General features: G+C 46.4%; 1 protein-coding gene across 2 annotated transcripts; it reads right to left on the reverse strand.

Moving 5' to 3' along the window:
- Window positions 1-1,420: 1,420 nt before the first annotated feature.
- On the reverse strand, window positions 1,421-9,490 carry SmydA-8 (SET and MYND domain containing, arthropod-specific, member 8). 2 transcript variants are annotated; one of them, XM_002133337.3, is made up of 2 exons: window positions 8,516-9,490; window positions 1,421-2,001 (listed from the first exon to the last, which is right to left on the reverse strand). In XM_002133337.3, exons 1-2 carry the CDS (start codon window positions 9,449-9,451, stop codon window positions 1,564-1,566), a joined length of 1,374 nt encoding a protein of 457 aa, XP_002133373.3. In that variant the 5' UTR covers window positions 9,452-9,490; the 3' UTR covers window positions 1,421-1,563. The 2 variants fall into 2 exon arrangements, with proteins under 2 accessions (XP_002133373.3, XP_015040875.1); XM_015185389.2 differs by lacking the exon at window positions 8,516-9,490 and adding an exon at window positions 4,290-5,416.
- Between the last annotated feature and the right edge of the window lie 998 nt (window positions 9,491-10,488).

Here is a 10,488-nt window from a genome sequence, read left to right on the forward strand (position 1 = left end):
ATAAAATCAAGCACAGCCCATCATCTAGCTACAAATCTCTCGCCCGCTGTAAAAAGCCGATACGACCTGCTCGCAAGTTTCCGATGTTGGGTGGATCTCTCCGCGATATCTAGAGACAATCATCGTTTCAGCGGATGGGCCTCGAACCGACTGTAACCACGACTTTATGTGGTTTATCTTGGGCTCCAGACCTTTCTGGGGTTAAGGATCCGTCGGTAGAACTAAAAACGGGGGGGAACGTTGTGAGTTGCTGCGGACACCGCAACTCTACATTTATACCCGATACTTAGTCTTAGTATCGCTCTCCTCCAGCAGACGCCGCTAATATTAAACGACACGACAAAGAGTGCGTGCGAGAGAGACAGAAAATCAGAAACAAATCTTGATTTGTTCCGTTTGGCTTTATGATGATCCGATCTGATCCAGATTCAGCAATCTGATAGAAATGGGCATTCTCTATGATTGTGCGTTTTTGGTTTTCTCGAATCTGCAATACTGTGGATGCAAGAGATTTTAGTTCTTTGTGGGGGCGGATTTGGGTGGGGCGAAATTTTTAGATAAACCTTTTATTGTGAGATCTAGCAGAAGTGTGGATGCCAAACTTGGTTACTCTAGCCTTAATAGTCTCTGAGATTTGTGGATTCCCCAGATTTTCGTCCTCTGCTGGGGCGGAAGGGGGTGTGGCGAAATTTTGAGGCCAAACGGTCAAGGTCCGATATCTCAGGAGTGTGGATACCAAATTTGGTTGCTCTAGCTCTTATAGTCTCTGAGATCTAGGCGCTTACTTTTTACAATTGGCAAAGCCGACCATGAAACCTGTGTGTTAGAGAGAGATAGAGCGAGAAAGAATGAAATTGTTTTCTTGATTCTGGCTATAATAATTATACGATCTGGTTCAGATTTTGCACTCTGGAAGATATGGACATCCTCTACGATTCTGCGTTTTCTGTTTTCTCGTATCATGGAGGTGGAAGGGGGCGGGGCAAAGTTTTTAAATATACTTGTAGCAGTGACATATCACAGAAGTCCGGATATAAAACGTCGTTGCTCTAGCTTTTATAGTCTTTGAGCACTAGGCGCTGATATGGACGGACAGACAGACAGGCAGACAGATAGACAGACAGACAGACAGGGCTCAATCGCTATTGATGCTGATCAAAAATATATATACTCTATGGGGTCGGAAACGATTCCTTCTGGACGTTACACACATCCACTTTCACCACAAATCTAATATACCCAATACTCATTTTGGGTATCGGGTATAATTATCGTCAATAATACAATTAGGCAAAGAAATTGATATCTGCAACTGTTTACATTATTTGTGCCTTCTTGGCAGACGTGTCGTCACATGTTGTTGCCGCTAACTGTTTGCCTTGACAGCTGTCACAGAAGTGCCAAACAATAGAGTGAGTCCTAGCTGTATGTACAACATATCCTGGTGTTTATTGGTTTTCTTAAGTGATTACAAAATACAGTACTAACAACGCACTCACACACTTTTTCATCCATACAAAATCATACACGCAAACAGTGAAGGAGGGATCTCCTGGGCAGCCTTTACTGTATCTCCTCGGTGATGAGCTTCTTGAGGGTGCACTCTCCTGCCCCGAGCTTGTGAAGTATGGCCAGGATGTCCTCGCGATAGCGGTCCTTATGCGCCACCTCCTCGGTCGTGTACTGGTCCGTGTCGAATCGGGTCATGCGCCAGATCACGTTGAGCTTAGCCTCGATAAGAACGTAGTTCGAGGGCGGACAGAATCGCGGACACAGATCATTGATGAAGTGTATCATGTCGGGAACGCTGCACGAGTTAATCCGATTGTTGATAGTGTTTAGTGCGAAGTCCTGATATCTGGCCATCTTCGAGTGAGGAAAGACATTCTCGCAGCTCAGACATCGCCAGTCTGGCTGCAGGGTCCGGGTCTGAACGGGTATGACCAAGCCCCGACAGCCCTGCTCCCGGCAGAACAGCGCCGACAGGTACGTTCCGTTCTCCTGCAGGGGCGAAACAGAGAGACGGGTTGGTTTTAGTTGGGGATCAGAGAAATGGCTAATATGGTTTGTATTCCGGTTTCTGTTAAGTTGGGGGATCGGGTTAGCTGACCGCCTCTGTCACTTCACGGCGCAGTTCATTCCACTGAAATCCGATTTTTTCGGAACATTGGCGAACTCGAACTAGAATTCAATGTGTCATGCTTATGGAAATCTTATTTTTGGAGGTGAGTCAAGGAGGAGTTTAGTATTGTCAATATACAGACACGCATAAGTCCCGACAATTTAAATATCGTCTAAATCGTTTTAGTATACGAGTATGCATGTATAATGAAGATTTCAAAGGCAAAAGACTATGTGATGTGTACTAATCGAAGTTTAAGGAGGGTAAGGGATCAAGGAGGCCCTGAGCTTTCCTTCTGCTCTTGTTGTTGTTTCCTCGTCACCAGCTTGACGCCCCCCTTGGCGACACTCCTGGCAAGTGCAAGAAAACACATAGAGCTAATTTAATTAGGGAACGCATTTGTGTCAGGTGGCCTGGCCTGCCAACGCCCGAGGCCATTATTCAACTAATCCCGCATAAAGAGCAGCAATACCACATCATAATGAGCGGATACAGATATATACATATATACATATTTGCATATGTACACCGAGAGAAAAATAGTAGACTCAGTAAAAAAAAAAGCACAGCGATATTTAAATAAAACATGTGGTTTTTAAATACAAACACGCTGAGATTAAATATAATTGACTTTAAATCCAACATATAAAATTGTATTTAAATGTCGTTTCAATGGAGACCATATTTAATCAAAATTTAAAATACTATAAAATACTATAAATTTGTATGAAACATTTATAGATACATAAGTATAAATGTATTATTGGAATATGGAATTATTTAATTTAAGTATGAAATGTCAAAAATAACTATTTAAATATTAATGTGAAAACGAAATTGAATGTGAAAACAATTCAATTCATAATATTTCCACTTCCAGTGTAAATATAATCGCATAAATAATTAAATCGAATTGTAAATATTAAATATTAAAATTTCAGCACTTTTTTCTTTAGGTGCATGTTTGTATGTATGTATGTACATACATACATGCCCACTCAAACATATGTACATATGTACATACACGTGCTCGTATAGGGAGATAGAAAGAAAAACAGCGACGTTGACATCTAACGTTGGCCAAGAATATACATACATACATATGTATTCTGTTGAAATTCATGCAAAATATTTGATCGAAATTTCAATAATTGCTTTATACGTAAGTGAGGGCCTTTGCCAGTGGTGTTGTTCGAGGGCTATGCCTCAGATCAAGACTTGTGTCGATGGGACGAAAATGCTAATCGATAATATTTAGATTTCAGCATTATAAAATGAAGCCCTTTTGCAAAAAGGGTAAGTTCCTAAAGCTCTTGTAGCAAAGCTTCTTAGAAAGTAGAAAATCCGCTCAAAAATGTGATTATGCCGTGCAAAGCTAGGAGTATTTATGGAGGTGACAGTATCCACTGATAGGATTTATGCAGCAAAATTGTTGAAGGTGATATTCCAAGCTCACGAGCAGACTAAATCGATATTATATATTTTAATAAAGACCGTGTCAGTGCCATGCTTATATGTACATGGTCCTCGCGCACACTATTGTCGAAAGAGGAGCCAAAAGCGCAGCTGAGCTTAGGAAGCTTTCAAAATTCAGATCTAAGCTTTTTGACTAACTAACCTGTCGGGTAAGTTGAATGATGATCTGATAGCCGCAAACATATATTATACGTACATACATACATACGTATGTACGTGTATCTCAATAAAACGACAAATATATTGGTGCCTAAAGTGTACATTTTAGTGTGTCGTATTCAAGTGTCGGGGAGTGTATATGTATATCATAAAGCTGCTGTGGGAACGATCGGTCAAAAACATGTTCTCCTGAGAAAAACATATCTGTTTTTCAGATAATCAAATTAAAAGTTCGCAGTTTTGTAACTTTATGTTTCTATATGGACATATAAGTATTTACTTCAGAAAGATTTGAAAAAATCGGACCACTAATATCACATAGCTGCCATAGTAACGAAATATTGATGGTAGATATCAGACGCACTTTCAAATGATAAAAACAAACATGTTTGATCGATCAAGCAAAGATGAGCTTATCTAGGCGAGCTTTTAAAGCACTTTTGGGCGCCGCTTTCGAATATAGTGTGCGCGCGCCCTTAGATAGTTGAATAAGAACCTTGCCCCGGAGCCGATTGGCGATTCACCTACTCACAGTGTTGTCATTGCACCTGGTACAGTCACACATGAAGTGCTTCGTCATCTTAAGGAAGATGCCGCGCGTAAGGTTGCCCCAGAGGATCTTGGTGTAGGTAGTAGTAATCTCCCCGCCCTTTGGTATGTCTCTGGCAGCCCGGACTATGGCCAGGCGCCCGTTATCGAAGTAGTGGCTGGCGTTGGGGGTACACTCGTGGTTCATGATCGCCGTAAGCGGGAAGAGGCCCCGTAGTAGCGTCTCGCGGCCGTCGGTGCGGCATGGCGCCTCAAAGGCGTTCGTGTTAAGCACGCCGACAATCCGGAAAAGCTGATCCATGAAGGGCTTGTCTGTAGTTGGAAAGTTTCGGAAGCATTGCGCTGCCTTGATGATCTCCTGACGGAAACCCCGTTCAGCGTTCGCCTGCATGGCGTCCACCAGATGGCGCTGCTCCTTTCCTAGATGGAAGACCCGTACGGCGGTGAGGATGCGCAGCGACAGTGGGTTCACCTGCTCTTCCTCAGCGTCCGCGTCCTTTGGCTGCCAGCGGCGGAAGTGCTCGCACTCCGCCCGGTGCGTCACCGATCCGGAGCAGGCGGCGCACACGGGCAGCGTGCAACGCTGCTTGCAGAGAAAACCCTGCGTCGGTAGCAACCGGTGGCAGCAAACGCATGTGCTCAGCTGGCCCTTGCGCGCCGTAGGCCCCACCACCAGCGCGCGTTCCCGGAAGATCAGCTCTCCTGCGACGATGTCCCGGGTGGCGAACACCCCGCGGCCGGCCACCGTCGAGGCGGCCAGCGTCCAGTTGGGCTTCTTCTCGCGCAGCTCGCCCAGGTGCATATCGATGAGCTGCGCCAGTTGCTCCGGTGTTGTATCCCGGCAGGGCGCCATGTGGGCCAGCATAGTAGCCGTTGTGTTCATCCTGTTCGTCCACGTGGTCGTTCTTTGACGTTGCTCGGCGATGCCCGATGATGCCCGATGATGCCCGATGATGCCCGACGATGTCAGACTCTGCCCAGGATCGGACCAGCGAGAGAAACAGATATACACGGACGGAGAAATAGCAACCAACGCGACGGGCGGCAACGCAACGAGTGATGTCGCTTCTCTGGTCTGGTCTGGTCGGGTCGCGCTATGGGAATAGCGACGGAGACAGCGACAGTGACCGCGACAGCGGTGACAGCAGCATGAGCGACGGCGACGCCGACAGTGACGCTTATGACGTCGACGCCCTCGGAGAGCATTAAACGCAACTAAAAAACACAAATTAGAGAAAGCAACAGCAACAACAAGAGCAGAATGTGAAAGGAGGAGCAGAAGAAGAACCAATGATAGCAACAAGAAGAGAAGAGAGTGGATGACAAGAGCAGCAGTGCGAAGAAGAAGCAGGGTACAGCGGTATTAGAAAGGAGAAGGAGAAGAAGAAGGAAACAGTAGCAACAGAATGAAGAGGAAGCACTGGACAAAAACAACATAAAGACGTTAAAGCAGGGGACAGGGACGCGGACAACAGCCACAGTAATCAAAAGGACACGAAAGGGATAACAGCAGCAACAAGATAAGGAGAAAGGAGACAACAAATGTAACAGCAACCGCAAAAGCTTATGGGGAAGGGGGTGACAGCAGGAGCAGGAACAGCAACAACAGTCAAATATGATTTTTTCCCAAGGCGCGACATACACGCACATTAGTAGAGAAGCACATAGGCACGACACACCACACACGCGACGAGTGCGAGAGGGAGAGGCGACGCCAAGCGGATTTTGCTTTTGACTCTTATTCAATTTGTGTTCAATTGGATTCATGTGGGGGACGAAATGAAGGGGAAGGAAATCCAACACGCGCCAGGGCAGTGGATGCAATGGAGGAAGGTACACTTATGACAGGGTAAGGCAGTCTGAGATAGCACTCAACATACATATGTATGTGCATACATATGTACATATGTATGCTTAGTATCATAATCCATTGCCGTTGTTCCTGTGTGTGTGACTGTCGTACCTTATATTTGTATGCCTTGCATTGGAGAACATGCTCCTCTCTCTATCTATATACATATGTATGTATGTATGTATCTCTCTCCCTCCGCCATTTAGCAGTTTTGTGCGTTGAACACCTTAGTCGTGGTACATCCCGACCACCAACTAAACTACATCCACCCCGTGCGGTCGGTTATGGATGCCATAAAGCGAAACCATAGGAAGGCTGCCGTCACCCCCGTACCCCTTAAAAAACTTGAGCAGCTAAAGTAAAGATTTCCCCTCCACACAGATACGAGTATGAGGCGTCGCTGACCCAATCTCCCCACTCTCTCCATCGCCTTGGGAGTCTCCAGCTGGTTGCGGTGCGTGTCGTTGCCACATAAATTAAGACGTCGTCGGCGGGCCAGGCCGGGGCCAAAAGGTGAACCGAGGCACGTGACTAGGTTGGCTGCGTGGACGGTTGGCTTGTCGCCGCGACTGTCACGCATTGTCACATGTCAGCGCCGCTGCCGCCGCTGCCACCGCTTCCAGGTAATCATCCTCCCCTCGGCCTTTAGACTGTTAACGGGAATCCTCTTCTCCACAAACTGCCATGTATGTATGTACGCATGTACAGCAGTTACAAACCCGTAGGTTTCCAATACCTTCGACTCGAAACCAAGCAACTATACGAGCCATATTTACCTATATACAATACATGAACAATACATACATACATATGTACATATATACGGGACCCATCGAATGTGAATTTGAAATCTATTTTCATTTTTTACGTGCGTGTAATTGCCCCCAATCGAAGCAAACAAATAGCGAAATATTCCAAACCAAATGAAGAAATCGAAGAGCATTGAACAATGTTCCTTCCATAAAACATTGACGGGGAAATACCCTTTAGCGAAGAGCCAAGAAGTAGGGGTAGAGGTTTGAAGACGAGCTCCACCAAAGTAGAGATTCCGTAATTTGAATAACGAGCTAGTTCATGGGGAAATGCTTTTCAGAAATCGAATTAAAATTGCTTATTATGGACACTAATAAAACTAAAATCAATTAAATCTTGGTATTAGATGTTGAGGCATGTTAGTCAAAATCAATACAACAATTTTGATGGATCTACATAGATGAAAATGGAAATACAAATTATTAAAAGAGAGCGGATTCCATTCAAGCAACCAAAATACATACACATACATGTATGTATGTACTTGAATAATTTTGAATATTTCTTCATTGTGTTTTTCGTTTTCATTCTGAAGAATTTTAGCGCAAATTTTATATTTTTAAAAGAATACAAAAAAAAAAGCAGGAACCAATTTAAGTCTTCTCTTTTCGAGAATTTGGGTTGAACGGGGAAGGGACAGGAGCGTGCGGTGGGGTCTTATATGTTATGCGATTTATAGCTCGGGTGAGTGAATGAAAGAATGAGTGAGTGAGTGGGGGAATGAGTGAAGGTGAATGAATGTGTGTGAGTACTTGAACTAGTTGGGCCTCCCCCCGCCTTTGGGTCGTTGGCAGATTGCCCAGTGCGAAGCAGATTTGGATTTGGTTATGATGGATTCAGTCCACTGTTAAGGCGCTAGTTATGTAAATCATTCGGCTGGGAAACAGATGCGCAGCACAGCCAACAAGTTGCCGTTGGATGGCGGGAATCGTTTGTGGAGTCCGTACTATATCCATTTTTATTCATGCATTGAGCCAGCACTCGACCGAGAGAAAGAGTGCTTCCTCTTGGGGCCCTTCTGTGAGCCTTTTTTGCGTCTGGCGGCTACTCACTGAGATACGGTTTTACAAAACTTCCGGCTGGATCCACTGCAGAGGGAATCCAATGTGGTTCACTTGAATCCCTTAATTGGATTGATTCTCCTCATAAAACACTACCTCCACATCAATAGGGCTGATTATTCGCTGATTATTTTCCTAGCAGATGCGCTTTTAGCTACACACTTATATAACATACACACATCTGTACATATATACACATTTGCAGAGGCGTCCCGAGCAAAGGGACCAATCCCGTTACTTGAGGAAATGTGCAAAGTTCTTTGACACTTGCCAAGCGAAAAGTCTCCACTTCCATTGGCTAGCGCATCCTCCGCGGTGGCGCCCCTGCCCGATATATATTTGCGTGCACTTCGATAAAGCTATTTTGGTTTCACGCAGTGATTGCGACACGACTGAATGCACTCGCTCCCAAATTGGATGCTGTTGCAGTTGCAGTTGCAGTTGCAGCTGCTGATCAAGATCCTTATCCAAGGGAGAACTCACCGTTGGATCCTGGCAGCGGGGACACTGGCACATGAAGCCCTTGGTCATGCCGAGGAATATCTTTCGGGCCAGGGTGGACCAGAGCATCTTAGCATAAGACACTGTGATCTCGGCCCCGCAGGCGATTCGCTCCGTGGCGCAAACGATGATGGTCTCGCCGTCCTGAAAGTGGTGGCCGGCATTCGGAGTGCACTGGTGGTTTAACAGCCCCGCCAGGGGGAATAGGGCGCGGATCAGTACCTCGTGACCCTCGACGCAGCTGCGGCTTTCAAACGCATTTGTGTTGAAGGCGCAGATGGTGCGGTAAAAGAAGTCGAGCATTTCCTGTTCTCGGGGGAAGTCCTCAAAACAGGCGGCCGCCCGCTCCACCTCCTTCATGTAGTAGCGGTCCGCGTTGGCCTGCATCGCGTAGAGGAGCCGCCGCTGCTGCTCGTCCAGGAAGAAGCAGCGTACCACGCTCAGAATGCGCAGTGAGCGCGGATCGATCCGTTCCGTCACCTTGGGCTTCCACTTGAGAAACAGATCGCACTCGGTCTTGTGACGCGGCGATTTTCCGCACTCCCCGCACACGGGCAGGCCGCAGCCGGCGAGACAGAGAGCTTCCGCGTCCGTCTGTCCCGGCACCAGGCGGTAGCAGAGCGTGCAAGTGCGTAGGTTGGAGGAGCGGTGGGCCGTCGGCCCCACCAGGATGGTGTGCTCTCGGAACAACTCCTCGCCTTTGGCAATTTCGCGGGTGGCGAATATGCCGCGCCCAGAGATGGGCGAGTCAGACACCCTCCAGGCGGGCTCCTTGGGCCGCAGCTCCCCGAGATGCAGATCGATTAACTCGGCCAGTTCCCTTGTGGAGGCGCTGATGGCCATTTGCTGTGGCTGCCTGGATAACAGTTGCACTGCAGGCTGCCCCGGATGCTCGGGATACTCGGGATGATCGGACATGTTGGTTGGGTAATCGAAACTCTCTCTCGCCGATAATCGAAACGCAACTGACCGCGCTGCCAGCACACTCTGCTCCCATATGGCAGTTGTTCGCCGTCCGTGCGCTCTTTTCCTCTCTCTCTCTCTTCCGGCCGGACGCTATTTATAGTCCGCGTGGCCCTCAGATATCCCATGCGCGGACTGGACACGCGGATTCGAATGCGGTGAGGGGGGGAGTAAAAGGGCAAGTAACATCAGTACGACTCTCAGTCGCAGGGCCGTCACAACAGTGAATGCAGGTAATAATGAATACATTTGTATGTATGTAAGTACATATGTACAAATGTTTCCATGTGCACATGTACATATTTCAATAGATATGGATATATATTTCAATAGATATAGTACATTCAAGATCTTCCCTTTGTGCGGGAAGAAGGACTAATGGACAGCTTTAGGCATAGAAGGTGGTGCAAAAGATTATTAATAGTCCCACACTAGTTTCAAAGTGGTTTTACATATATACGCGATACTCAAGAAGAGTATAGGGGTATATTACATTTGAGGATTTGAAAATGGTTGTGTGTAACGCCCAGAAAGAAGCGTTTCCGACCCCACAAAGTATGCCCCAGTATTGATCAGCATCAATAGCCGAGTCCGTCGGTCCGTCTTGTTTCACGCATCGCAAAATGGTTCATCCGGGAAGGGCTTTCAATGGAACTGAGGCCCCAATGTCCCTTATTACTCAGTAGCCTCCTACCAGGCAACCTCTCCCTCAGGTTATTTGGCAGCCGTCTCTAATATTCTCTTTTCCAGTGTACAGTTATATCGTATTACTTAAGGAAAATTTTTCGATCCGAGTATATTGCATGGGGACTGAATAGATTTATGGGAACTTTCAACGACTCATAAGTACACACAAAGTTCTTTGAAGATCTAGAACGAATGATCTGAATTTTTGAGACAGCCCCCTGAGATTCAACTTTTTCGGTTTCGTTTTAATGGGTAGGCCACATTATTTTGGGTAAGCAAAAGTTGAAGGATATCACGTTAGGAGA

This window comes from Drosophila pseudoobscura, chromosome X (genome assembly GCF_009870125.1).
Source record: "Drosophila pseudoobscura strain MV-25-SWS-2005 chromosome X, UCI_Dpse_MV25, whole genome shotgun sequence".
NCBI lineage: Eukaryota > Metazoa > Arthropoda > Insecta > Diptera > Drosophilidae > Drosophila > Drosophila pseudoobscura.

Bases quoted from the DNA above. Each gene is read 5' to 3' on its own strand.
- SmydA-8 (XM_002133337.3), bottom strand. From the start codon at position 9,451: ATGTCCGATCATCCCGAGTATCCCGAGCATCCGGGGCAGCCTGCAGTG. The intron at 2,002-8,515 runs GTGAGTTCTCCC...TCGCCCCTGCAG, and splicing joins CCCGCTGCCAGGATCCAACG to GAGAACGGAACGTACCTGTC.